Source organism: Poecilia reticulata, linkage group LG8 (assembly GCF_000633615.1).
Source record: "Poecilia reticulata strain Guanapo linkage group LG8, Guppy_female_1.0+MT, whole genome shotgun sequence".
NCBI classification, from domain to species: Eukaryota; Metazoa; Chordata; class Actinopteri; order Cyprinodontiformes; family Poeciliidae; genus Poecilia; species Poecilia reticulata.
The window spans coordinates 23,337,621-23,365,576 of NC_024338.1; the positions used below are offsets into that span (position 1 = coordinate 23,337,621).

Consider the following 27,956-nt stretch of genomic DNA (forward strand, 5'->3'; position numbering starts at 1 on the left):
TGTTTCTGATCGCTCCTCCTCAGCACACAAAACACGTTACACACACAGTTGGTGACAATAAAAACACAGTACATTAAATACATAAGCTAAATTATGGAAAATCTGTTCATACATTAAATGTTTTTAGCCATTTTATTGGCGACGTACAGACAGGAGGAGCATGCTCTCATAGAGAGACCGGTGCAGTTAGAGAGAGGTTGCGCAATCCCAAGTGAGGCTCAGCTCGCTGCTGCCTCACCGGCTTCGCTTCTAACCATTTGAATTGGAAAATGCGAAAATTCAGCGATTTTTAAGAAAAAATTATATCAGATTTGGTTAAATTAAATGAAAAATAGGTAATGTATAGTACAAACCACAGGGTGAAATATCTTTATAAATGATTTTATTATTATATATTATTTTTCCACGATGACGGGTGAGGCTCTGCCTCACCTGACCGCACGTCACTGATTCATATTTATGGATTGTATTTATATTAATATTTATTCATTTTCATGGTACTATATCTATATTTTGTTTCTTCATATGAATATTTATTTCGTTTTTTCTTTATTTTTAATAATATTAATTTTATTCACCGTAGTTTTTATGGAAGGTWTAATTTTTCAGGTATTGAAATAATACTTTCATTTATTTATTTTTTTTAATACCTCTGTTAAAATCCTGTCTTGGGATTGTTTGACCCTCAACAACAACTCATGCATGGGACACGGTACCAAAGCTACGCTGACAGGTGCGTGAAAACGTCCTCTAATGTCTTCATTCCCCTGGCAGCGCCACGGTTTGGCTCTGCTTTCTCCAGGCTGACGTCACCGTTGGCTTGTGTGAGATCGGAAACCAACCTGTGGTCTCCGTGTAATCCAGGCTGCCCTCAGAAGAGTCAAATATACCTTTTTGGGCCGGGGCTTGATGACAACATCCCCGGTTAATGTGGTGAGCGTTAAATCAGAGCCGGGCTCATGGCTTTGAAGCCTTTGTTAATAGCCGGGAGAAGGTAATACCTCCAGTCACACAAAAGGAGAGGAGTCGTATGATTCATATCTCATAAAAGACAACATCTGCTGTGAACATAAGTGACACAAAGCTCCACTCTTACTCTGTGGTGGCGGTGGGGGAAACTGGTCTGTGGATATGCTTCCCAGCTCCCAGCTCTTATTAAATTTTCTGATAAATGTTGGAATGACGGACACATGTGTTCCCCGACGACCGGGGTAGGTGAGTCTTCCAGACAACATGCCCTACAGGTGAGGCATGATGATGTTTTCTGACTCGGGTTACAGCAAAGGAGCCTGGGACAGGTTGATGGAGACTTTGTTTGATGTTGAAAAGAGAGAAGCCCGTGGGAGAACAGCGCCCGAACCTGGGAAAGCTGTTAAAAGGCACCTCTCAACAATGTGGTTATGTTATGTTAGAGGCACACATCGATATTGCTATTTAAGCACTGAGGCGTTGCTGGTAATTTGTTACGTGTTGGCATTGTTTTTCTCACTTTGAGCAGAGGACTGAGTGTGATTTAATCCAGCCGTTGCAGGAAAATTGATCTCAGCAAATCCAGAATATAGTAAAAACTATATAAAAGGGGTAATTTCCTACAATGTGTCCTTAAAAAAAAAAAAAAATTCCTTTACTGATACAGCTATTTTACACAAATGAAGCTGAAAGCCAAACATACATTTCTGGAAATGCAGTGAGGGTTGGATTTTGTAAGTTGGCTCACTTGCAAAGAAACAAACAAACAAACAAACAAAAAAAGCATTTACTTAAAAACAGAGAGCGAATTAACCGAAGATCTGAAAAAAAAAAGAAGCACATTTCGTAGAAGTTCAAATTGATTTGCATGCCACTGAGTGAAAGAGGGTGATTGATTCCCAACAAAACATGGGTTAGCACTTGGCTTTGAGAATTTTTTTTCTTTCATTGGCAAGCGAAGCAGAGAGATGTTTTTATAGTTGGTCACCAGGTTTGCACACATCAGGGATTTTGGCCCACTACTTTATCCATCCTATAATCCTTCATGGGTTTTGGCAGCAGCTTGGCACCTCAGAGCCTCTGCTCTCACTACACATGTACTGTAGGAATGAAGTCTGGAGAAAGTCCATACTTTACTAACATCTTTAGCCACAGTTTTGTCGCTATGAAGGTGAATTTTGTCACTTCTCTTAAAATCTTTGTCTGATTGTAGGAGTAGAAAGCTGGACAGAGTGTCAGTTTTAATTAATTTTAGCTACGTAAAAACGAGCACATTTTATATTTTCTAGAAATTTAGCATCAAATTAGTTGGAGGAATGGAAATGTATTGAAGTGACTTAAAGGAATGCCTCAAATAATTTCATGCCACAAAAATCAACGTTTTTTTTAATGATTAAAAAAAAAAACTATCCTAGAATCAGAAAACGAATCACGTGTAAATAATATATGAATTTTACATATAGTTAAATTTCAGATATGTAATCTTTAAAGCACGTTATCAACGTGTTTGTCAACATTTTTAAATCTCTGCTGATACGTCGTCCATTAAAAGATTTTTATATCCATGACGCAGATTTGAGTTCAGCTAACAATACAAAATAATAKAAGATAATAMGAGTCAGRCTTAKATTACCCTGATCACGCAGCAATCTATAAATCAATCAAATCCCGATTAGGGAAAAATAATCATAGTTTGTGGCTCAGTGCTGCCATCTGCTGGTKTCTCTCAGTCAGTTTGCGCATTTCTTCATCCTAGTGTCTCTCCACTTTGAAATTCATAGCAACTACGTCCTCGATGCCAGCCTGCAGCTCATCGTGCTCCTGCACGGCGGAGACCCCTTTAGGGGTCCCGGTCAGGATGAGATCCCCCTCYTCCAGGCTGATGAATTCGCTGATGTAGCTGATCAGATAGGGGACCGAGAAGATCATCTGCGAGGTGCARCCGGTCTGCCGAAGCTGGTCGTTCACCTTCAGCCAGAGCTTCACGTTCCCCGGGTCGGGGATGCGATCTTTGGGGATGAAGTCGCTGACAGGGCAGGAGGTGTTGAAGGCCTTGGCCAGGGTCCAGGGAAGACCCTTGGACTTACACTCGTCCTGGATGTCCCGGGCTGTCATGTCCAAGCACAGCGCGTACCCCGCTACGTGCTCCATGGCGGCGGACTGGGGAATGGCTGTACCCCCTTTGCCGATGACCACCCCTAACTCCACCTCGTGGTGCAGGTTGCTGCTGTACAGAGGCACCAGGATGGGGGAGCCCTCTCTCACATATGCAGATGGCGGTTTCAGGAACAGGACAGGCTCTGTAGGAATGGCGTTTTTAAGCTCTTTTGCGTGGTCTGCGTAGTTTCTCCCCACGCAAATTATCTTCCGTCCCCATTCCCAGAACCGAGAAATATTCCGCGCTGCCATCGTGGGCAAACKTTAGCTTAGTGAATGTAGTTTGTGGCGTTACGAGCAGGTCAGCAYTGGAAACTTTGACCGACCTTAAATAAAGCCATAGACATAGAGGAATGAGATGCCGCTCTGGCCTCGTTTACCCGAACAGACGATGCTTCAGCACGTCCGCCATATTACGAGTGGCATGTTTGCCTTTGAAAGAAAGAATTTCAGTAAATTCAATAATTCTCCCATCTGTTATCTATGTCTGTGCAAGGTTGGGGACACACTGGAAAGTACATTGGAGGTCAACACAAGACACACACACACACACACACACACACACGTATATGGACTAAGAGGACCATATTATCCCAAGGGAATATAGAGAACAGGCCAGGACTTGAACCCAAAATCTTCTTATTGCAAGACAGCGATACTAGCTGTTAAACCATGCAGCCCAAATTCAATAATATATGCACACTATCTGGAAATCAAAATAATTTGTTTCTGAAAATATACTATCCATCCATTTCTCCACACATCTATTCTTCTCTGTGCATCAGTCAATTTATATATTTGTGAATCGTTTTTTTCCCTGTCTATTCATCTATATCTACATCACTTTCTACCCCCCCTTTTATCCATATAGGGTTATTTTGGGTTATAATACATTTACAAACAATTTTAAGGTGATTAGAATAAATAAATAAATAAATAAATAAATAAATAAATAAATAAATAAATAAGATAAAATAAAAAATAAAAAAGATGCAATGAAATGAAAATGAACAAATTCAACCGAATATAACAAAAACAAGCACACTGACACAAATATTATCTAATAATAAAAACATAAGTTTAGGACWTATTGAGTTAACTCTGACACTCACAATATSGCGGCGACGTCTCAACCAGGAGATTACGCAGCGTCTAACACGCCTGTATCTATGCCAAAGAACTTGATAATCAACCTACGGCAAGCCAGAGGAAACCTATACATAAATAAAACTTGAGATTGAAACCATTAATTTTCACATTTGATCTGTTTATCACATAAATGTTTGTCACATAAATGTTTATCACGTAAACAAAATAAACTGCAAGTGTTGATCAAATGCGTCCTTACTGACTAATTATCATTATTTAGACGAAATACCTTCAAGATTTGATTGGTAATGTCTAGCGAGGATGGCGTTGATAAGAAGGCGGAACTGAACCAAAACCAAACTTTTCTGGTTAGTTCAGCCGTGATAAGATTGCAGTATCTGTAATGTTAATCAAGTCACTTGTGGGGAGTGCCTGCACTCTGATAGGAGCAGCTACAGCGTTAAAGTTTGGTATGTCCGAAATGTTTCACAGTTGGCTAACATGTTAGCCTGATTAAGTTCGATGTCRCGTACTTATTATATGTTGGTGATGTGTTTACGTTTGTGTCTCCAGTGATGCGAGTGAACACAGCTGGCCTGTCTCTGTATTATTGTTGTTACAATACTTATTTACAAAACCGGGTATAATAAAGTYGTAACTGATGTTAACTGAAAAAAAGCTAACGTTTAATTTTAGGGTCGTCAACACGCCGTCCGTATGCTTTTACTTTTAATAGCATAAAACACGTTTTAATGAGCAAACTGCGGTCACAGTAATAATAGGTATAAAGTGAACCTCAGAGTGTTTGTGTCCTTCCTTGAAGCACCTGTGGAAGTGAAAGCCCAGACAGCCGCTCTCCTTCACAGCACGGTGAGGAAATCCCACCTGGTCCAACAAKCCAAYATGAGGGTCGAACTTCTGCCAGCGCTCAGTGACAACTACATGTATCTGCTGATCGATGAAGAGTCAAAAGAAGCTGCCATTGTTGATCCAGTGGAGCCAATAAAGGTCTGTACTTGTGATGGTAAATGAAATGCCATAGGTAAAAGTTTTTGTATAGCAGCATAAGCTGGTTTTATGTTGGTTTTGCAAACCTTTTCTTTGAAAATCACTTTATTCCTGTATTGGTAGATTTCTGTTGGAACTCGAGAACKTCTCTCGTGGTGACTCAAACATGAGATGGAAATTTCTGCATCTTGCGAAAATGAAGGGATTTTGAGAGGATGACTCAGTCAGTCAAGTGATTGGAGTAAAAACAGCAACTGCAGACTCATTGATATTAACACATCTGCTTCAAAAAGCATTTTAAATTTGACCTTGGAACACTTTTTTTTGGGGGGGAGACAAAAGAATGAACAGAAAATGAATGGAAAAGCATCCAAAGTCCAAAGAGAAAGTTTGAACTTCAGATAACTTGGAGAACCATTAATCACGCTGACCACCAGCTGCAGATATGTTGATTTAGTACCTAGTTTTAGATTAACTTAAGAAGCAAGTGTGCATGGTTGTTTGCCTTGTGTCTTTCTGTTTATCCTGTGACGTTCTCCACCTCTCACCCTATGACAACACAGACAGACTCTAGACCCAGCCCTCCTCCACCCTACAGCAGATGAGGCAGTAGAAATTGGTAGATGATAAATAAGTAAGATTTTGTTTTTCTTGGCCGAGGGTGTTCAACTCTGTTTTTTTTGTTGTTGTTTTTTTTTATGTGTCTTTGCTTAAACACTACTGCATTAAGGACTGAATAACCTCAGTGTGTTATTACATTTTGAAGAGGCCTGTTAATAGACCATTCATATRGTATGAATTTTATATTCTCAGTCTCTTATTTTCCTTTTTTGTTTGTTGTTCATTTAAATGTGTTAAACAAGGGGGATGCTGGATATTTAGGACTGGARATGGTCATTCCCGGTCTATGCAGTGTATAATGTAAAGACCTCGTATTCTCAGTGCTTTTGAAGACATTCAAGGCTCTATTGACACAAATTCCTTAAAATCTTCTTCACACCAGGTGACWCGACCTGACACGCAAAGCCTCCACCATCAGTTTCTCCTTGCTTGATTCACAGCACGAATGAATCCCATTTTAGCTCTCACCAGCCGTTTTTGCGCCACTAACATAGCCTTGCTCTCTAACATAACATCAGTTCTTTTTCTGCCATTCATCAGGTTGTGGAAGCTGTCAGAAAGCACGGCGTTAAACTCACAACCGTTCTGACCACCCATCACCACTGGTATGCTTCGTAATAACGTTTAGCATTAACAACTTTAACCCAGATGCAAACATGTACCGGCCTTGCACGATTCAGGCTTTATCCATCCATACATSTTTTATACCTGCAGCGCGCCTCTTCTTCTGCTCTTGTAGGGATCACGCAGGTGGAAATGAGAAGATGGTGAAGCTGATGCCAGGGCTGAAGGTCTACGGAGGAGATGACAGAGTTGATGCGATAACGAAGAAAGTTTCCCACTCGAACACCTTCAAGGTAAGAGTGCAGCATTGTTCTTTCCTTATTATTATAATACTACAGTAAACTCCGCCCGGTAAGCTCACCTTTTATTTTTTATTTTTTTTAAAGCTTGGATCACTCAGTGTGAAATGCCTGTTCACGCCCTGCCACACAACCGGCCACATCTGTTACTATGTGACTAAAGAAAGCAGCTCTGAGCCACCTGCTGTTTTCACAGGTTTGCAAATGCTATGACCCTTATCACATGTTCTGTTTAAATGCAATGTAAGTTGCATCTCTCTTGTTTTTTGGGGTTTCTTTCTACATGCAGGTGACACATTGTTTGTGGCCGGCTGTGGTAAATTCTTCGAGGGTACGGCAGAGCAGATGTACAAAGCCTTGATAGAAATCCTGGGACGTCTTCCTCCCGAAACGGTAAATGTAGCACCATGTGAATCAAATATTTGTGTATTTACTTGGGATTTTATATGATAACCTGACGCAAAGTAGTTGTTCAAAACTGTGGAACTAAAATAAAAAATAATGCGCTACTTTTAAAAGTTTATGTTAGAAATTGTAATTACAAAAACAAATCTGAATCTGAAAAACGGATCCCATCTGTTTTTTGCAATTATCATGTATATACATCATGTATATACATAATTGCGCACTGTTGTATTTTAAAACATAAATTTGCTGATTTTTTTTTTCCCCCATAGAATCTTCAAAAGTAGAATAATYGAGGCAATAAAATATCATAATCTGTTATTTTTTTGTGTGTTTGCAACATAACCTGATAGTTTCTAGTTGTTATCACAGGAGGAACCTAACTTCTGTTTTTCTTTACAGCGTGTTTATTGTGGCCATGAGTACACGGTCAGCAATCTGAAATTTGCACGCCATGTTGAACCGCTTAATGAAGTCATTCAGAAGAAGCTTGAATGGGCAAAGGTACTGGAATTTTGTGCCATCGCTTCAATCAGATTTCTAAAAAAAAAAAAAATCTAAATCTTTGTAAAGATTAAGAGCTTCTTGTGTGTTTGCTTTCTTTGTTTCTTTTTTCTCCAGGAGAAGTGCAGCGATGGAGAGCCAACTATCCCGTCCACCTTGGCAGATGAATTTACATTTAATCCCTTTATGAGAGTGAAGTATGTGCAGCCTGACTGAGCACTTGTTCAATTAGAGGATTGGAGTTTATTTAAAACTAAATAGTTTTTTTTTGGTTTGTTTTTTTCAAACTCACTCTCATTCATTTTGATGTTTTGTTTTAGAGAGAAATCTGTTCAAGACCATGTGAAGCAGACCGATCCCATTGAAACCATGAGAAGCCTTCGGAAAGAAAAAGACAACTTCCGCGTCCCGAAGGAGTGACGTCCAGGGTGTTCCTGTTTTTAACCCCTTAAAGCACTGCAAGTTCTACATTATTTTAAAGAGTAACTACAACTCAACCTCAACACCATTTAAAATAGATCCACTACATTTACCCCTTGCTGAATGTACCAAGTTATACCGCCATAGACTCAGATGTGTGAAATAACTAGATGTTCTCATCCTGTTTTATGAGGTTTGTTTGGCTGATGGTGATGGGACTGGTTTAAAGAATATATGGCTTTAAGAGATGAATTTTTTGTAATTTGTAAATGCTTAAAAATATATTAATATATTGATGTACTAACATTTTTCATTCAGTGTTTAAATTTTCCCACTTCATGAAACGGAGCCGTGTAAGGAACAATCAGCCATATGTGTACATGGTTTCTGTAAGTGGATTTCATATGAAATAATAATCTCATTTAAGAGCAATATAGTTTTACTCTGATTGCCTTTGTGTTGGTTCTACATTTGCTTAAAGCCTCATTTGAGTGAAATGCAGCAGAACTTATACTTAATTTCTCATTTTATTAAGAGTGGTTGGTGTTGTCAGCATTGCTGATTAGCTATCCTGGATGTTTGTAAAGCAATCTAAAAAGAGCACCGCATGATGTTCTTTGGAAAAAGCAATAAAAGACATCTGTTAGAAGAAAGTCAATGGAAGGATGTTTTTTGATGTGTCAGAAATCTTTTTTTATGAGACAAGGTACTTCTTTGGTGTCTTGTGTGTGTGTGTGCATGTATGTGTGTGATGAAATATGTCTCATAGTTGCAAGGAAACAAATAGAATTGGACATTTTTGGGGTCAAATGTGTAAAATGAACCATTTTCAATTTATATGTAGACTGTGTCTATTAAGACAGATAGAAAACGTTTCATGCAAAAAAAAAAATACCTTCAACTGTTTAAAAAAAATATAACTTTAAAACAGGTAAATTTGACCAACAACATAAAAGGAGGGTTAAATATACTAACTGATTCCGAGAGCATAAATGTTTATTTTGTTTTGTTTTTTGTCAATTTAAAATTGAGACCTAGTACTAAATAAATCCCAGTGGGTGTTTACCTGTGTGATTCTATTTTCCATCCATCCATCCATTTTCTTACACCCTTGTCCCTTAGTGGGGTCGGGAGGGGTGCTGGTGCCTATCTTCACCTAACGTTCCGGGCGAGAGGCAGGGTTCACCCTGGACAGGTCGCCAGTCTGTCACAGGGCAGGTGATTCTATTTTATTACACATAATTTGATAAACTTGTAAATTAAATGTGAATAAAGCAATGCATACCTAATTCCAAGTTAAATTACTAAGATATGTTGTGCGGCTGATCTTCCCATTTGTAAAAACATAGATGTTATTTTTTTTTTATGCATTTATTTTTCATCAATTTTTGTTAAGCTGAGGTAGCTGATTATGATTTGGGCCTCATACAGCCTTAAGCTCTGACTGACATCATGTGAATAGAAATTATACTAATTATTAAAGCCCAAAATAAACACTCAGCAATAATTCAAGCTGATATGCAGTGAATATTTCTGTGATTTTTTTACCAAGTTATATATTCCTCTTAACGGTTGGATTTGTCTGACTCGATTAAAATGTCTGCGTAATGACGTTTGACGCAATGGCTTTATTAGGTCATGATAACTTCCTGGTCTGAATGCAAAACTGAGCTTTAATAACTTTGCCTTTTGTTAGTCGATGCGTTTTGATGAAATTATTGTCAAACAAGCTGCAGAAAGCGTTTAACATAGTTAATAACCTAGCTGGGTTTATAAAGTGTGGTATAGAGTGTGGATTGGTTTATAACCAATTAGCACAGATATTACAGGAGGTGTGTGCTGTGGTTTGTGGAAGCGTCGCGTGCCAGGGTGCGTGCATGCGCGCGTGAGAGCCATGAAGGTGAAGGTGATCTCCATCCTGGAGGACAACTACATGTACCTGGTGATAGAGGAGCAGAGCAAGCAGGCCATAGCCGTGGACCCCGCTGTACCTCACCGGGTGAGACGTGAAAGGGATTCACGGTGGAAGATAAAATAATGGCACTTTTACAAAAATTTTATTCAATTTTTAACTGAGAAAATTGTATCCATAGGAACACATTGAAGTGACATATTTAAAAATAAATAAATAAAAAAAGTAAAAGCCAACTATAACAAAACTATTATACTGCATTTAAAAAAAATCATTTTATTAGTGTTTCTTTAACGTAATGGCTAACTGGTTTTTATTTATTTATTTTTTGACAGCTGCTGGAAATTGTCAAAAGAGAAGGCTTGTTTCTCATTGCTGTTCTCACAACGCATTATCACTGGTAAGATTAGCATATGGGTCCAAACAAACTACACGTATTCAGTCGGTTATCATTTTAATTCGACAAATTATCCTATTCTATTCAAGTGTGATTAGCTATGAGCCATAGCTAATCACATAAAATTTGATGAGCKKATTAGCTGTAGTTACATACCTACATTATCTTATTAAGAGTAGTTAGTGGTGCTTGTAGTGTAGGTACAATATTCAGAAATATTTGTAAATGTGTACTTCTTAGAAGTGTAGTATAGACATAGTTGCTTTCTGACAGTGCTCATGCACAGATGTTACTCTCCAGTCTAGTTCACACCAGTCACTTACCGCTGCCTGCGGTATCTTGTGAAAAGAACTTTTCTGTCATTCCCTAGAAACAGTATGATGGAAAATGTCAGCAGWTTTGAAGCCATAACTTTTTAACCTCAGTATATCCTAATATTGGTAACTGCATCGTATTTGTTCAACTGAACTGTTTTTCTTTGTTTTTGTTTGTGGTTGCAGGGATCACGCTCGTGGAAATGAGGCTCTGGTGAATGAGGTTCCTGGCCTCAAGGTTTATGGGGCGGATGATCGAATCAAAGGGCTCACAGATAAAGTCACAGACTCTCAGGAACTGAAGGTAAACGGATGTAATCCTTGACACTAAAAACATTTACCAGTCAGGGTTGCAGTTTATGACAATATTTTCTCCATTTGCAGTTTAACTCTATCAATGTGAAGTGCCTGTTCACTCCTTGCCACACCTCTGGTGATATGTGCTACTACATCTGGGAGGATGAATGCACAGACGCGCCCGCTGTGTTCACAGGTCTTTGTCTGCTCACGCAAAGGGCTGAATAACCAGTTGAATCTCTCATTTCTTGCGTTAAGAAATTATGCCTCCGCTAGCTGGTTTTGTTTGGGGCACCATAGACCTCTGTCGTCTAATTCTCTCTTTTGGCTTTCAGGAGACACGTTGTTTATTGGTGGATGTGGGAGGTTTTTGGAGGGCACAGCAGAACAGATGCACCACAACCTCACCAAAGTGATCGCTTCCCTACCTCAAGAAACAGTGAGTTAGTCAAACAAACAAAAAAAAAAAAAATCCAACTACTTAATTTTAGGCCATTTTCGCACCAAATTACGATTGGCACACTGTCACTGTTTATTGGCATAGTGATCATGGGTGGTTTCAGCTGCTTGTTGAAATCCTTTTAGTTACTTCTGGCAGGAAGTAATGTGGGAAGCTCCATTGTTGCCAAAACCGGCGGTGTGTCTGATATTCTCCTTTAACCACAAACATTTTTCCTAATATGCTCAAATCAGTCGGGGAAACTTTCATGCCCAACAGGCAGTGTGTTGAATTCTTGGTGCACCAAAAGAAACCTCTCCAAGAATCTGTTTAAAATATATCTATTTTTTAAAACAGAAAGTGTTCTGTGGACACGAGAACACAATCAAGAACCTAAAGTTTGCGCTSCTGGTGGAGCCAGAGAACGAGAAGGTTAAAGAGATGCTGAGCTGGGCCAGGGTGAGTAAAAAGCATCAAAAAATGTTGAATGATAATAWTGTTTATAATTCTATACTTTACGTCAATTCAGATACATTTTTACAGCATTTTGGGTAAAAAAAAAATAAAAAAATTGCTTGTGTTTAGAAAAACTATGCCTCATTCATAGGTCGACTGAATCATTTAATTGACTTTATGATCAGTAAGACATTTCAATCAACAATACTCGTATATTCTCGTGTTTATTTCCTCATAGTTGTTCAAGTACTGCTTAGTATAAATTAGATTGAGTCATTTGTTAATAATCTAAGACATAGTAATAGTGTTACATGCTCTGCGCATAATYGAATCTTTTTGYATTTATTTCTTCCATATGGATGCTTTGCTCTCCATTGCTAGGCGAGAGATGATGACGACAAACCCACTGTACCATCCACACTGCAGGAGGAGTTTGATTACAATCCTTTTCTCCGCCTCTCGTGAGTTTTTATGTTTAGCTCATATACAGTGTTCAATGGAACACGAGAGGTATGCCTGGATGAGTAATTTTTAAATGAAATTATTTAGAAACATTTCTTAAAATTGCTTTAGCTTTTAATATAAAAAGAATATGAGCTGGAATGTTCAGTTTCTGTGTTTTTAATCTGTCCTAATTTTTCTATTATTATTATTATTATTATTATTATTGCAGGGAGAAAGCAGTGCAGAAGTTTACTGGGAAGATGGAGCCTGTAGAGGTGATGAGAGTCCTGAGAAAGGAAATGGATAAATTCAAGAAGCCCAAGGAGAGACTTCCGCCTCAAGCCATRTTGGCCTTGCAGTGGGGTCTGCTCATGAGCTCTAAGGACCGTTTAAGTCCAGCGATCAAAGACGGTGACTGAATGTTGTATCACGCTAAAGACCGTGGCAGCGCTGCAGCTGTCTCTCTTAAATTAAGAGATATTAGTGGGATTATATTTTTGTTATAAATCAGCATTTTTGCACRTTTAACTCAAGGTTGGGACGMAGAACTGTGCTAATTAGCTCGACCCTGTTCTATAAATCCCTGTTTGCTTCTATGGCTCRTAATCTGTGGTCAGATCCGTCCATCCATAGCAACACTAATAAATGTAAAGTTTGAATGTGGAGTAAATGCCTAAATGTACAGGATGAGTTATTTCTGTAAATGTTTTTTAGGAAATTTTCAGAAGCCCAAATACTAGTTCTGATTTAATTATGCAGAACATTTTATTGGTAGAAAAGTCCTGACATWAGAGTGAAATTTAATGCAACCAAAATTACATGCRAATATTAAAAAACGAAAATGTCACAAGGCAATAGAATATTTACTGTAAAGTYAGCATGGGCCGATGAGATGACATTGGTTCATAGTATTYTGACGGAAATATTTAAAACAGTTCAGATTGCTTTTAGTTAATGCAAATAAAAAATTCCTATTGCTTCTAAAAACATAGAATGTTGATCACGAGAGTTACAGTAAATATTATATTGGCCATTCACATTTTTGTACACGGATAAAATACAGAAAACTCCATTAACTTTAGCAGTAAATCACAGATAAATATAATTATTGTGCAGCAATTTACAGTAGGGCCTCTAAATGTGAATTTATCTGAATTCAGATGTTTCCAAATGTGGACGGCACAAACAACACTAGCTTTGTTGTGTGAGAATACTGTTTTCCAAGATGTCCAAACTTTATCCATGTGGGGYCAAAATTGTCAAGTTAAAAGTACTCAAAAAAAAGTATTTTTTAAGCTGCAGAAGTAGTCATTGTGAATAGTTTTTTTTTGTTTTACCTGCAGCTAAACATGCCATACTTGAATAAAATGAACAAAGACTGATTGAAGAAATGTGATCTCAAAGTTGTTTCAATCTGGAAAAATAAAAAAAGAGGGATATACTTTCCTAACTCTTTCTTTCTAATAAGACCTTTATCTAATTCCTGTATCAGGAATAAGATATAGGTCACTCTTGCTCAAAATCAGACTTGAGCAAACCTACACAATAAGCTGAGTACAGTAAACGCAAAAGAACACACTTTGGTATGCAACACTTGAATAATTAAATAATTGTTTATTTTGTTTTCAAACTATACATTTACATATAATTAACAAAGGGTGATCATATTTTACCTATTTATGATTGGAAATGACATGTTTAGAATGTAACAGGTTGCACACAAAATACATTACTAGCTAATTAAGAGGACAACGGGTAAATAGTTACATACATTCAGTGCAGAGGCATTGGTTTATAATCTGGTATTCCACACTACCAGGCCCACAGGAAAAGAAAAAAAAAGACCTAAAAGAACAATCAAAAATGTGCATCTCTGTCAGGACGAAAGCTGAAGTCTGCAAACATCATCTTGGCTAGACAACAGCACAGATCACCACTTTATAGTGAGCCCGTTGGTCATTTTCTCCACAGCGTGGAACTGTGTGTGTAGCAGCTCTTTGGCTCTCTCCGCTCCCAGGGTGCGAAGCCAGCTTTCATACAACTCAGCCACGCGGGTGTCGTTTTCTGGCAACAGGGGGCGCTCTGCCTTGTAGAGTTCCTCGACTTGCTGGAGAAGCTCCTTTTGGTTTTGACTGGATGAGGGCCTCACCTGCCCACCACCATTTAGACAGCCTGCAGGTCAACAAATCAGACATGTTAAGTTTGACAAGAAGATCTTATTTTTATACATGTGAGACATGTTGAGCAGGGATTAATGTAGCAAAGATTGATAAAAACCAAGATGTGATTCATCAATACGCAGAACTATGAAAGAAGCCCCTGGGACTAGAACTAAAACTATATTCTCCCGTTTACCTGACGGACAGGCCATAACTTCCACAAAGTGGTAGGGCGACTTTCCCCTCTTGAGTTTCTGCACGAGGTTCTGAATGTTGCGGAAGCCATAAGTCGAGGCGAAACACAGCAGGACGGCACCGTCTTTCTCCAGTCTCACCTCCTGGAAGTCTTTATTCCTGCATCACAGAGTGGAGAATACAAAAATAGTGAGACATAATCATGTTTTTTTTTGTAATTAAAAACAGATCCTTTATGATCAGAAGATGTGAAATGATCATTCGTTTTGAAGGCCTCCTTCACCTTAGCGTGCTGTAGGTGAGTTCTTTCACCTCCTCCCCAAACAGCTGCTTGGCAGCATACGTGAACACGTGATGGAGGTAGCCTCCCGARCCACTCCCAGCGTGGCTCTGGAACTCATCCCCGCACACACTGCTGAACCTGCGTGAAACACACAGCGTGTGGGTTTAAATTCTGCAAGGATCGAGAGCAGTACATCAAAACGGGATAAAACTTGCATTGTGTCCAGGGCTGCAGGCTCAACATCAGAAAGAGACACATTCTGCTCCTCCAACATTTTCTGAACCTCTCCTGCAGCAGCCGCAAAGAGAGATTTTTAGTGTTTTATTTCCATAAGCAAAAAAAAAAAAAAAAAGACAGAATGAGGGCAGTTGGTGTACCAGAAGTGATGACACAATCCACTTCTCGGGTCTCGGCTTTGSTCAGGTAGAAGTCGGAGCGTGATGCCTCGAGTTTCTTGTCGAAGCAGGGCATCACAGCCACGTGGTAGATCTGCTGTGGACCAAGACCCTAAGAGACAAACAACCACAGACAGAYCAACAACTCTTCTCTGTTATCTGYAGTTACGTTKAGTGCCTTGCAAAAGTATTCATGTCGCAGTTTCACAATCTCTTTCCAAACTAAATCGAGCTCAGTCAGATTGGACGRACAATAYATTTTATAGTCCTGCCACAGATTCTCATTTTTATTTCGCTTTAGACTTTGATTAGGCCATTCTAGCACATACATGTGCTTTGATATAAGTCTGTTGCACCAYCACAACAGTGGTAACATTGTTGTTTGTAACACTGTTACATCATTTCTGGAAAGAAGATCATTGAAGTTTGAGGTCGCAACAYGACAAAGTGTAAAAATAAAAGTTCAATACRTAAGAATACTTTTGCTTGGCACTTTATGTCAGCTCCAAAGCATACCTGCTGTTCAGCAAAATAGCTTTTCACCAGAGAGCCCATCATCTGCTGTGGAGAGCGAGTGGTGCTGATGTACGGGAGAATATAGTCGCCGTGAGTCTTCTCTGCATAACAGATCCAACCTGCATGCATTTTTGTAATTTTCGTTAGTTTTATTTTACGAACTAGTGAATAGAGTTAACATTATTTCCTGCTTCAACAAGTTATTTTAGTATTCTCTCCCCACAACTACTTTGACATAATTTGTTGAGTTTTGTGCGCATACTACGTTTTTTTCCCCCCCCTGCTGTACCTGGACAGGCGGATGTCAGCATGGGCACGGCTTTGCTGTCCTGCTCTTTCCGACTGAAACGCTCCACAAACTCCCTCTGACTCTCCAGCAGGCTGAACGTTCGACTGAAGCTGGTGTCAAACACATGATGAACACCTGGAAGACAACAAGACATCGCAGAGACGAAATTAGTCTGCCTCATTTAGGTGTCATTTAATAATTGATAAAAAATAATAATAATAATAATAAAAAAAGTACACACCAAGGCCTTTGAGGAAAGAAGTGAGCTTTCTGCCAGCCTCACTACTGCTGAGGTTGTAATGTGCTGCAAGGGAGGCTCTGGACTGGGGCGATACCGACACCACTACAACCTTCTGCTCCGTCTCTTTGGTCTGCGTGGGAAGTCGACGCGATGCAGACAGAAAACGATAACAGCAAATTCAGGATCATAAACAGTGCTACAGAACTATTCCCGGTAACACATCGCAGCTCTACCTTGTTGTTCCGCAGCACTTTTAAAAGCTCCTCGTGACTCTGCTGCGCGATCAGGACGCTCTCGGCTGAAGTGATGCAGCCACTGCAGGCCAAGCAGTCGTTTAGCGTGATCTTTGCTCTCTCCAGCTTCTGTTTTCCTCCATCCTTCAACAACAAATGAGTTTAGTTCAAAGACACCAATAAGAGTTTAACGACAGATTGTGGGAAAAGATCCARTCATACAGGATCAGGAATCATCGATTGCTCAAGCACTTCTGCGTCATGAGAAATCTGGAGAACTTTATTTATGAGTGCCAACCATGGCACTCATATTCTTTCAGTGCTTGGCTTACATGTCTTAAAACCTGCAGTTTTCCTATTATAATGTCATCACCATTGAGATCACATCTGGAGTCGGATGCACACAAGAATTTGTACTAAAAAGTGTAAAAACTGTATGCCTCTACCATCGGTTTCAGCCAACACAGCTTCGATAAACAGCAGCACCATGAGCAGCTGCAGGTGAACCGATTTTTAGTACAAAGTGCTGTGCATTGCAGCGTGTGCCGTCTTGTGCAATAATTTGGACCTTTGCACATTGCTCTGTGTGAAATTGTTTGCAAATGAAGTAAAATGGAATTATGCAAACAAAATTCAAAACCAATGTATTTTTTTTTTTTTTTACATGAAACTCTGAAATGATCACCCAGATGATCTGAATTAGCCTTTTTATTAGTTGTGTTAGTTTTACTAGAGGTGCTTCTAATGGTGAAGGTTTAGCATTAGGCCAACACAACCAGAGTTCCTTTAAATTTAGATAAACTAAGCCATCCAGGTTTGCAAAGCGCATGTAACAGTGAGCACAACACARTAATAACATGTTTTTTAATGTCATGATGCCGTCGAGTCGTGATACCCACCTGGTTGACTTGCACATAACTTCCGTCATCCTCTATCTGTATTTTGGCCACAGATTTACCTTGTTTCTTCTCTACTTTGACTGGTTTGACACATTCCTACAAAAACAGAAACAAGAGGGCAAATATGAAACTAAATATTTTTGGATTTTCTTAAACCACAACAATAAGGTTTTCCATCATTTCAGCAGCAATCAAGACAGAAAAAGGAATAAGAAAAAAAAATCTGGAACCTTGTCTCACTTTTTGTTTGTGTGTTCATGTCATCACATTTTAAAATGTGCCAGCCATAAACAATGTTGTATCTTCAGATTAACAGGATTATTTTAATCAAGGTAGCTTTATTATAAGCATTGGTTTGTTCCATCTTTGCTCTGATTACGTTTCTATCGATGAGAATAGAGTTGGATGGGAGCTAAGAGGGAAATGTGTATTGTTATTTTGGTTAGATAGGATTCTAAAATATCAATTCAGTTTTAAATTGGCCACGTTACCTTTTAGTTCACTGCTATAATCTGTAAATATCAGTCCAAGGAGATAAATGGTTTCATTAACACACTAAAAGCTTTGTAAGTTACATCATTATTTGTGTCAGTACATCAAATAATGYATGTCGATGCATCGAAACTGAACAAGGTTTATTGAACATTTGAGCTTAACTGGAAAATATGTTTTAAATAAACTACAATTTTCCTGATTGGCGTGCTGAATGTTTTGTTTGTTTCTTAATATTTCTAAAACAAAAATCTCAGTGAGTCATCACAGTAAAATKGTCAGTGCCAGCACTAATGTTCTTAAATTAGAGACTTCAAGTAACCACAAGCTGAGAGTATTATTATCACAAATTATCAGAGATGGGCTTAGTTCAGTCTTCTTACATCACCCCCTTATCATTAGCAAGCTAACGGCGGTTTATCGTGTTTTTAAGGSTGTATTTTGGAGGCATCAACGCCCCAACCAAACGGTAAACATCGATTTATGATTATCTTTAGACAACAATAGTTCACTGTTGGTGCTACTTATGGGTCRCTTCTCAAACAACTAACACAGGCGACAAGAACAACTACACATCCGATTGCTGGCTACTTCACCATGTTTTTACGCTACTAAAATCAGACTCAAAAAGCCGACGAATCATTAATATTTATCTCATTCTACCAAAATTAATATCCGGTAACGTTATGCTAYACTAGTTAAAGTTTCCGACCTGCGACGGSGTGATAAAATCGTCGAGATCTGTCAGCTGCAGGACACCGCTGAAGTGAGACGCCATACTCACTGCCGTAAAGTTGTTGTTTATATTAGTGTCGCGAAGTCTTGATTCAACTTTATCCACAACTGGAAAAGCTGCGCAACAGCTCACCTCTGAGAATTTTTTCAGTTGTTGGTCCTTCATCAGATGTACTTAAATGTACTTCTACATTATCGTAGAGAAAAATAGTAATCATAATATGGTTTGAATTACTAAAATATACTTTAGGTGCTTAGATACAAATAAAAAAAATCTATATTTGTAATGTTATTTGTTGAAAATAAGATTAAAACAAATCCTTTATTACCTTCACTAAATATCTTCTTTAACTTGAATGTTGACTTTAATCTCAACGTTACATTGTGAACTCTACAACAAATGTTTGAAGATKAAAGAAGGAGGGTTTGTGGAAAAAACTTAGATGATATTTGCCATATTGTGTTGTTTTCCCAAAAGCAAGCTGTGAGAACCACAACAAGACTATTTAATTTGACCATCGAGTTGTTCAAGATCACAGCCAACATCCCAATATCATTGATCAAATGTTTACAGAACATCTCCTAATTTTCAATTGTTGAATCTTGTTTCTATGATCAGGTAAGATGCTGCTGTGTCAACACTAGATTCAAAATGTTTTAGTCTGTTTGTTTATCTTGGTAACACCTTTTTTTTAATCAGTCCTTGTTTTCAACCATACACACKAATCTTGAAAAAAACAGAGACAGAAATACCTCAACTRAATAACAAATATGTCAATGTAAAATTAAAACAATTAGCTCAAAAGAARATGGTAAGGAACCCTATTTAGTGGCACTTTTTTGTTGACTCCTAAACATTTCTCTGCCTGTCTTTTAACTATGCAGCCAGACAGATATTTACAGAGGAGCAATAAAAGTAAATGAGGTGAATTAACAAACTTACCAAATCTTATGATGTCAACCAGGATGTGTTACTGTGGAAAAGAGACTGTCACACAGCAGGTCTTCTGTCAGAGGCCTCCTCAGATGTGTTGCAAGACTGACTGCWACGGCCGATTCCTGCCCACAGCATCACCGTCCACTTTTTAAAGATACTTATAAGTTATGTCAACATTTAATTTCCTTTTGGGATAAACAGTATTTTTTAATTGAAAGTATTCTTATGTTATTAATACTGTTGTTTTGACCAAGACATCCAGGACATACCATTGCTTTCTCTGAGTGAAATCAATGAGGTTTTTTTTATATTTCTGCTATGCACAACTGGCTTGCCCAGACCTTATAAGCTATTGTATCAATACCCTCTATTTAATGTTGTTTTCAGTTAATTCAAAATAGAAGGTTGTGTGGAGTGTTATTTTAACCCAAAAGTCAGATTTTTCGGTTTCAAATGCATCATTGTCCAAATGTGTAAATTATTTCGGAACAAGAACCACCTCTAGAGGCACATGACGAGGAATTAGACAGTTTATGACCAAGTCCCTCGCAGAAAATCTTTTTATTTCATTCCACACGTGCACGCGCCCTTTAGTTGTTATGACTACGCGGTCGTAAATCCGCCATATTTGCTCCCGCCCCGCTGCTGCGTTGCGACAGAGACGGAGAAGTTAAGCGACATGAATGCAGAAAATAATCATACGGCAGAAACAGAGAAGGAGCAAACGACGGACGGCACCGACACCATCACCATTCAGACTACACTGGGAGATGAAGGTTAGACCCCTGACGGCATAAAACAAGATTAAATTCAATCTCTGTTATCATGTTTGGGCCTTGCTAACTTCCTCGTAATGAAATTGTGCTAGCAGCAGCTAACTAACGTTAGCAACATTAGCCAGTTGTTGGCATTTGAAAACGTTGTACCAAACATGCAGCACCTTGCAGTAGTAAGGATTAAAAGTCATAAGAAATGTGAAGYATCTCACATTTACATGGTTGTTTTGCGTCCTTTTGTAGATGATGATGTCCACAAGTGCGGGCGGTGTCGGTGTGAGTTCTCCAGCCTGGAGGCTTTCATCCAGCACAAGCTGCAGCAGTGCTGCAAACGCCCGGAGACCAGACAGGCTTCTCAGGAGGCCAACCAGCAGGCATGTCCTCAGACAGTTCTAAGCTCAAATTATTATTATTTTGTTTGTTTATCCAATAAACTGTGTTGTTGTGGTCAATACAATCTTGATCATCCACTGGGAAATCTTTCAGATTGATTTACTGTTGATACATTCTAGAGGAATAAATGTTCACTTCAGAAAACATAATTTTTTATTTAAAAACAAAGCTAAATTWGATATTTAATTTCTTCATAAATTGGGGTTGTTGCCAAGATCCAAATATTGTTTTACATAATACAAATRGTTATTGAATTTCCTTGGCATGATCAATTTTAATCTGTCAGATAAAAGGGAAATTTAGTTGTCAGATCAGTCCAAGGAGATAAACACTCAAAAAGCAAAAATATTCCTCTTAGCAAACACCAACCTGGAGCAAGTCTTTTTTTTTTCTTTTTCTCACCATCAAGATAAACACAGCTAAGAACAAAAAGGTATATGTATGGTTATGGTACGACTATGTTTTTCTCCCRTCTGTGCTCATGTAATTAAACMATGAAACTTCTTTAGTATGTCATTTTGTTATGATTTCTTTTCTRTAGGTCTCTTCGAGTACTGGAAGCTCAGCGTCCAAGGTGAAAACTGAAGGTATATCTACAGTTAAACCAGCAACAACCACCGATGGTAGATTATCAACCTTAATGTCTTTTTTTTTTTTTTTTTTTTACTTTTTCTGCTGCTCTATAGAATCCTTGAGAACCTTAAAAACCACAGAAGATGCATATTTTTAATTGGAGTACATAGTTTGAATTACAAATACATTAGTTTTRCACAGTTATTTATCAATTTGTTATCCAACTATGTATTATGTTTGCTCAGTTAATTTTCTCTGCGGTACTGTGCTAAATTTCTGCTATTTTGTTCTCCATGCAGATGAAAGAAATGGTCCAATGGGTCGAGGTCATAGGAAGAAAATCGCTTCTATTAAAGTCACCGACCAGTCTGATAAAAGCGCAACGTTTCAATCTGAAAACGCTGACGGTGAACAGCAGACTTTCAAAGTAAATCAGGAGGGACGTTACATCTGTCACCTTTGTGAAAAGACATTTAAAACCGTGAGTCAATCAATTGATAAGCCACATGATGCAATTACCTTAGTTGTTGCTTGTTTCTAACTTTCGTTCACTCTGTGATTCTGTTTCACTCCGTAGACAAACATCTTGAGGACTCACATGAAAACTCACAGTGACCAGAAGAACTTCTCCTGTAGCCTGTGCGGGACTTCATTTCGCACCAAAGGCTCACTGATACGTCACAACCGTCGGCACACTGGTGTGGAGAATGAGCTGGAGCCACGCAGCACTGCTGAAATTTACTCACTTTGACATCTGTGTCAGAAATCAAAACTTTTCTATTTTGCTTTCTTCTCCACTGCGTGCAGATGAGCGGCCGTATCGGTGCACCCTGTGTGGGCAGTCCTTCAGAGARTCGGGGGCTCTCACCAGACATCTGAAATCCCTGACTCCCTGCACAGAGAAGATCCGGTTTGTCCAGTACAAAGAGATCCTGGTCAACAAAGACGGAGTGCAGAAAGGTCAGACTAATTTTAAAGAAAAKAAATGCAGTGCAGTCACTGCACAGTTGCATCCATTTATACATCCAACAAGTCCTACATCCATCCATCAGTCTGTCAATCTGTCCATATATCCGTCCAGCTATTTATCCATTCATCTAACCTTTTAAGTGTTACAATTTTGCAGGTTTCCATTTTGAAGCCTGAGTTTAAAAAATGATGGCCAATAATCTATGTGTAGAAAAATATAGAACTTTAAATCGTATTCAGTATTTAAGAACTTCCAATATATAATACAGATTGTAATRGCAACCGTCATGTAATTTATTAACATTTCCTATTGGTTGTTTTTTTTTTTTTAGTGGTACAGCATAAGTTAAATATACCTATAAATTAAACTCTGGTCAGTTTAGCAACATGTTTCAAGTGGATCAAATCCAGCGGTGTAACAAGCTGACATAGTCATGTTAACCTAGCTTACAGCTACTCTGTGGTCAGCTGTTTAACATGAATGCTTCTTGTAGTTTGCCAACAGCAGTGAAGCTCCTTTTAATCCATACCATGATTTCTGTGTGTTTTTCACCGCTGACAGTGTTTCCAGATAGCTAAATTTGTCTTTTTTTGTAAGTGTGGGAAAATGTGCCTGATTTCTTTTAGCCAGCTGTGTGCAGCAGCATGTGGGGGAGGGACACATCGATGATCTATAGAGTTGGAGGAAACTCAATTAGTGCTAACATTTAAAAACTCTTACAATTGTAAAAGCTTTAATACTTTAACTTCCTAAAACCTTACTATAACTTAGTTCTAGTAAGTCTCCCAATGCAGTTATTTTTATAAATATTCTGAAGTGGAGTTTWAATTTATTTATAAACTTAGCAAAACTTCTCCCTGTTTAATCTGGCTTGAAGTGCAGTGACACAGTAGATGGAAGCAGGTCCTGAGACGGTGTGATTGTTTCAGGAGTTGAAACTGACCATGGTCAGGAAGTGGCCCAACAGGAAGTGGTAGTTGTGGAGCAGCATGCTGAGGAGCAGGAGATGGTGGAGGCTCAGACTGCTGTGGTCAGTGTGGTGGAGGCCGGCTCCCAGGAGGTCCTCCGTCAGGTCCACTTCACAATGGAGGTGGACGGGACAACACAGGAGCAGCAGGTGAGAGCGCACGCTTTAAGTCTTACGTGCGTTTCCCTTYCGGTCGTATCTCAACCTGGTGTTGCTTGGTTGAACCAGGTGGTGGTGGACCAGTCTCAGGCGGATGCTCTGGCCGCTGCYGCCGCCGCCGGCGACAGCCTCATCTGCCAGGCCATCATCAACTCCGGCATCGCCCTGGGCACCGAGGAGACGGTGGTGGAGGAATCCTCGCCGGCAGCGCAGGAGCTGGACAAAGACATTCCAGACGCTACTGACGTTGATCAGAGTGTGATTGAGATCCAGGTTAAAGAAGAGTTTGAAGAGACGGAGGAGGCATGTGCCTCACAAATATTTTTTGTTCAAAAAGGTTGCTTTGGAGAAATTTTCCAGGAGTCATAACCGTTTTCTTGTTTCTTGGACAGGAAGCGGCTGAAGATCGAGCGTCCTGCAAGCTCTACACTTGTCCGCACTGCAGTCGGTCGTTCAAAGGCGTAAATTATTTCCGTTTTCATGTCAAAGGTCATTTAGGTAAGCCCATATTGAACGTTGCAGCTCTTTCCAGTACCATACACAAGAGTCAAGATTTCCTCGTAGAATTTTTCTTGGAGTGCAAGGAATGAGTTACTAACTTGTTGTTAAGCTTTTTCACATGTTGTCATGTTACAACCACAAACTTCTATGTATTTAATTGATGTTAGATGTGATAGACCAATAGAAAGTACAATGTAGCGTAATGGGACCCCATGATGTAAGATTATTCCCCTCCAGGTCAGACACAGTCAGTGTTAGTTCTTCTGAGAACAAACATAAACTACCATTTTCTGATGCATGGGACAATTTATAATAAGAATACAGATAAAAAATGTTTTGATTCTTTTTTTTTTCATATGATCTGTGTGTTTATCCTTGTTTTATAGGTTATAAACCGTTTAAGTGCACGCTATGTCAAAAGGAGTTTCTCACTGGCTACCTGTTAAAGAAGCACATGGARGTCCACGTCAGCGAGAGGCGGTATAAATGCGGCGAGTGCGGCAAGCTGTATAAAACCATCGGACACGTACGCGAACACATGAGAGCCCACTCGGATGAGAGGCCCTACCACTGTCACAGATGCAACAAGGGATACAAGACCAAGGTGGATTACAGCGGCTGTACATACACAGCTAAAATTCTGATTGTTTTGGCTCTTTTATTTTYTTTTTTTTTTTTTTTTTTGTAATTCTTGTATTACATTTTTCTCAGAACGCCTTACAAGTTCACCAACGGACTCACGGCGACGAGAAACCTTACGTGTGCGAGTTCTGCTTCAGAGGCTTCAGAGAGAAAGGCTCTCTGGTGCGACACATCCGCCACCACACAGGAGAGAGGCCTTTCAAGTGCCCCAAGTGTGGGCGGGGCTTCGCCGAGCACGGGACGCTCAACCGGCACATGCGCGCCAAAGGTCAGGGCGACGCGCAGAAGCAAACTCAAACGACTCGGGCGTTTACGGCTCTGACACAAAGCTGATCTTATATTTTTTTTGTTTACACACCAGGTGGCTGCAATAAGGATAACGCCAACGAGCAGCAGGGCGTTGTGGCCGAGGAGCAGGCGTCTGCGGACAGCCTGAGCGCAGCAGAAGTCATCACAGAAGATCCTCACGCCATGCTGGTGGAGTTCTCCTCGGTGGTGGCGGACACACAGGAGTATATCATAAAGGTGGGAGCAAATGTTTGGAGGACRATTACACAGAAAAACCTCTGCAGCCATTTGTTTATTCTGTGAAATAGTTTTAACCTTACACTTTTAAATCATACTTTTATTTCGTATCACACAATGATTTTTAGAATCAGAAAGTAATTAATTCTTTAGTGCAAAATTAATCCAGTCGTTRGTTCTGGTTAATAATTTTTCAATTAATGACCTTCTTTAATCTGCTCTAAGCAWCTTGATTGGAACATAATTTATTATTTGCAATCTCATAATTTCCTGATAGTATTTCAGGGGTTTTATGCAGGGAGCCTTCCGGTCCGGGGAGATCTACATGAAAAGTATAACAAAAGTTCTTCTACTTCTCGATTCTTTCACGCCATCTAGACTCAAACCGAAGAGGAAATGCAGCAAGAAGTCACACTCATTCAGGACAGCCAAAATGAGGTCAGTGTGCACGTTTGGGGAGCTCTAAAGAGAACTTATGCATTATCTATGTAACTGTTGCTCACTTCAAAACGTAAGCTCATTAATGCACAAAGTTAAGTTCTCGTTAAGTCCGTCTCACAGGTCCTCTGACGTTTTTTTTTTTTTTTCTTTCGAATTTCCGTTCTTCCAAGATGGGCAACCAGATCATGAAAGTGGTGCAGCAGATCGTCAGCCAGTCCCACGGCGCCGCCAGCCACCAGATCATCGTGCGAAACGTCGGGGCGGACGAGGAAAGCGCCTCCATCTCCGACTGCGGGGACACCATCACCATCGCCACGCCGGAGAGCCTGACAGAGCAGGTGGCCATGACGCTTGCCTCCGCCATCAGCGACGGGACGCTGCTGGCCACGACGGGCACCGTCGAGGATGTCGGGGGGACTGTTACTATGGTTACCACAGAGGAAGCAGTGGAGGGAATACAGATGGTGCAGCAGCAAGAGGAGTATGTCATCACCTCCCCAGAGGAGGTGGAAATTCAGACTGTAGTTGTATGATCAAAGAGGATTCTACCGATGGACTCGTCTGGCTTTTAGTCYRTTTGTTKGAGTTTTTGTGTGGATGAGTCAACTATGAAGTTGAGGCCAAAGTTTTTATAAAACTCCTACTGAYGGAAATAAAAAAAAGACATTTTGAATGAAGAAACGAATGTTAACAGGGAGTAGGTTTACCCTACTCTTAGTGTTATTAACTGGATCAGTAACATAAATGCATTCGATGTGACTTATTTGTGATCCAATAAACAGTTTAATACGTCTAATGCTAAATTCATTTGAATGTTAGGCCAGAACATATCCAAATTCATCTTTTCCCCCCATATAGTCCACAGGATTCCTACACTCTTTGTTAGACAAGAGAAAAAGAAATATTAGAATCTTTAGGCTACATTAGTTTTATTTCAGAATCTAAATATTGATGATCTGAATTTTTAAAAAAGAATTCTGTTCTTTATGTTTAGTTTGTTACATCCAAACCTTAGTATTTATCAAACTTGGTAGTATCCGAAGTGAGTTCTGAATACTCAAGTGTCTCTCGTGTTTTAGATTTTTTCTGATTGGACACACCTGAATAAGATGAATAGTTGATCGACAGGCTTCTGTCTGGCAAGGTGACATGAAGAAAGAAAGAAAACATCCAAAACCTGCGAGAGTCTACCTCGAGAACTGGAGCTGGATATTCCTGAACTCATTTTGAATTTTGAGCTGAGCTGAGTACTGGACATTTTCCATATTCTGCCTAAAGAAAGTTTATGCGCTCATTGAAATTTTCAATAATCCAAAAGCATAATTCAGTTATATCCGAGTGAGAGAAATTTTGAAATGCAGCCAAGTTTGTCTAGATGCCACAAAAGCTTTGAAATATGCCTAAAGAGTTTTTCCCGTTGAACCTTTTCACATTTTTGTCACAAAGCAACCACACATTTATTTTATGCGATGTGATAAATGTGAAGCAGGAGGAAAATGAAATGTTTTCAAAAAATGGGTGACTTCTGAAGGCGGTGGGTTGCACTCTATTTTTTAGGGGCACCTGAATGAAGTACGCCACACTTTTCAGGTGCTTGTTTGTCTAAAATAATAGATGCAAGAAATCAATGGTTGTATTTAATTTCCATTTCACAATTATGTGTTGCTCAATCACATAAAATCCCAGTGAAGTTGGTTTCGGTGCATCTTTAGCAAGGTGCAGTAATTCTCATCCACTGAATCGTTGTTTGAACTTTCAGATAAAAAACCTCAAAAGCAAAGGTGATGTTTTTTTAAACGAAYGTGCAGCATGTTTTGAAACCCTCCAAGTGCTGAGGATGAGATTTTGTAATGGAAATCTTGCATAATTCCCAGTTCCCTGCCTCAACCGCAGTCACGTTTTTGAACTTTTTATCTCGGATTTGAAGTGCGGTGACCTTTAAAGGCTGACAGGTTGGGCTGCTTGTCCAAGGCCGTCCACGATACAGTGTTCCCGTTTGCAGAGGTATTGTGTCCTCTAGCATTTCACACAGCTGCTAAAATGTAAAATGTGTTAGCCGAAGCACATTTTATTTGAAATAAATGCTATTTTCTTACAGCTCTTGTTTCTAAGTTTTTTTTTTGTTTGTTTGCTAGAACTTCTGCTGGGAAAAATATTTGTTGCTCCAGTTGGTGCTTGTAACCTTGAAGCCCGTCTTGCAGAGGCGACGGCTCCAACTGGTGCTCCAGTACTAGACGCTATAATCAGAACCATCCCTGGCTGTTCTGCTTCGCGGCTCAGTTTCTGGGTCACTCCTCAGCCCTCTGAGAGGGCTTCATCCACACGAGCAACAGAGGGAGA

General features: G+C 39.4%; 5 protein-coding genes across 8 annotated transcripts; 3 read left to right on the plus strand and 2 right to left on the minus strand.

The window, feature by feature from the left end:
- Window positions 1-1,821: 1,821 nt before the first annotated feature.
- Window positions 1,822-3,603, minus strand: fahd1 (fumarylacetoacetate hydrolase domain containing 1). Its single transcript, XM_008416806.2, has one exon. It carries the CDS (start codon window positions 3,376-3,378, stop codon window positions 2,722-2,724), a length of 657 nt encoding a protein of 218 aa, XP_008415028.1. The 5' UTR covers window positions 3,379-3,603; the 3' UTR covers window positions 1,822-2,721.
- An 890-nt stretch (window positions 3,604-4,493) lies between these two features.
- Window positions 4,494-8,694, plus strand: LOC103469241 (hydroxyacylglutathione hydrolase, mitochondrial). 2 transcript variants are annotated; one of them, XM_008416808.1, is made up of 9 exons: window positions 4,494-4,583; window positions 5,039-5,223; window positions 6,385-6,449; window positions 6,584-6,701; window positions 6,795-6,903; window positions 6,997-7,100; window positions 7,515-7,616; window positions 7,734-7,813; window positions 7,937-8,694. In XM_008416808.1, exons 2-9 carry the CDS (start codon window positions 5,119-5,121, stop codon window positions 8,034-8,036), a joined length of 783 nt encoding a protein of 260 aa, XP_008415030.1. In that variant the 5' UTR covers window positions 4,494-4,583; window positions 5,039-5,118; the 3' UTR covers window positions 8,037-8,694. The 2 variants fall into 2 exon arrangements, with proteins under 2 accessions (XP_008415030.1, XP_008415029.1); XM_008416807.2 differs by having other exon boundaries at window positions 4,517-4,685.
- A 958-nt stretch (window positions 8,695-9,652) lies between these two features.
- On the plus strand, window positions 9,653-13,734 carry LOC103469239 (hydroxyacylglutathione hydrolase-like protein). Its single transcript, XM_008416805.2, has 8 exons — window positions 9,653-10,035; window positions 10,284-10,348; window positions 10,846-10,963; window positions 11,044-11,152; window positions 11,292-11,395; window positions 11,753-11,854; window positions 12,233-12,312; window positions 12,525-13,734. Exons 1-8 carry the CDS (start codon window positions 9,931-9,933, stop codon window positions 12,712-12,714), a joined length of 873 nt encoding a protein of 290 aa, XP_008415027.2. The 5' UTR covers window positions 9,653-9,930; the 3' UTR covers window positions 12,715-13,734.
- Window positions 13,735-13,889: 155 nt separating this feature from the next.
- On the minus strand, window positions 13,890-18,816 carry narfl (nuclear prelamin A recognition factor-like). The gene is made up of 11 exons (XM_008416804.1): window positions 18,710-18,816; window positions 17,506-17,601; window positions 16,607-16,750; window positions 16,374-16,503; window positions 16,133-16,267; window positions 15,844-15,962; window positions 15,310-15,439; window positions 15,148-15,220; window positions 14,933-15,070; window positions 14,651-14,808; window positions 13,890-14,467 (listed from the first exon to the last, which is right to left on the minus strand). The coding sequence occupies exons 1-11, from the start codon at window positions 18,773-18,775 to the stop codon at window positions 14,226-14,228; spliced, it is 1,431 nt and encodes a 476-aa protein (XP_008415026.1). The 5' UTR covers window positions 18,776-18,816; the 3' UTR covers window positions 13,890-14,225.
- Window positions 18,817-20,213: 1,397 nt separating this feature from the next.
- e4f1 (E4F transcription factor 1) lies at window positions 20,214-27,713 on the plus strand. 3 transcript variants are annotated; one of them, XM_008416802.2, is made up of 14 exons: window positions 20,214-20,445; window positions 20,689-20,819; window positions 21,380-21,461; window positions 21,711-21,892; window positions 21,989-22,109; window positions 22,219-22,371; window positions 23,311-23,498; window positions 23,577-23,780; window positions 23,900-24,005; window positions 24,395-24,612; window positions 24,720-24,918; window positions 25,012-25,175; window positions 25,554-25,613; window positions 25,787-27,713. In XM_008416802.2, exons 1-14 carry the CDS (start codon window positions 20,349-20,351, stop codon window positions 26,147-26,149), a joined length of 2,268 nt encoding a protein of 755 aa, XP_008415024.1. In that variant the 5' UTR covers window positions 20,214-20,348; the 3' UTR covers window positions 26,150-27,713. The 3 variants fall into 3 exon arrangements, with proteins under 3 accessions (XP_008415024.1, XP_008415025.1, XP_008415023.1); XM_008416803.2 differs by having other exon boundaries at window positions 20,215-20,445; window positions 21,380-21,425; window positions 23,577-23,810; XM_008416801.2 differs by having other exon boundaries at window positions 20,217-20,445; window positions 23,577-23,810.
- The last annotated feature ends 243 nt before the right edge of the window (window positions 27,714-27,956 follow it).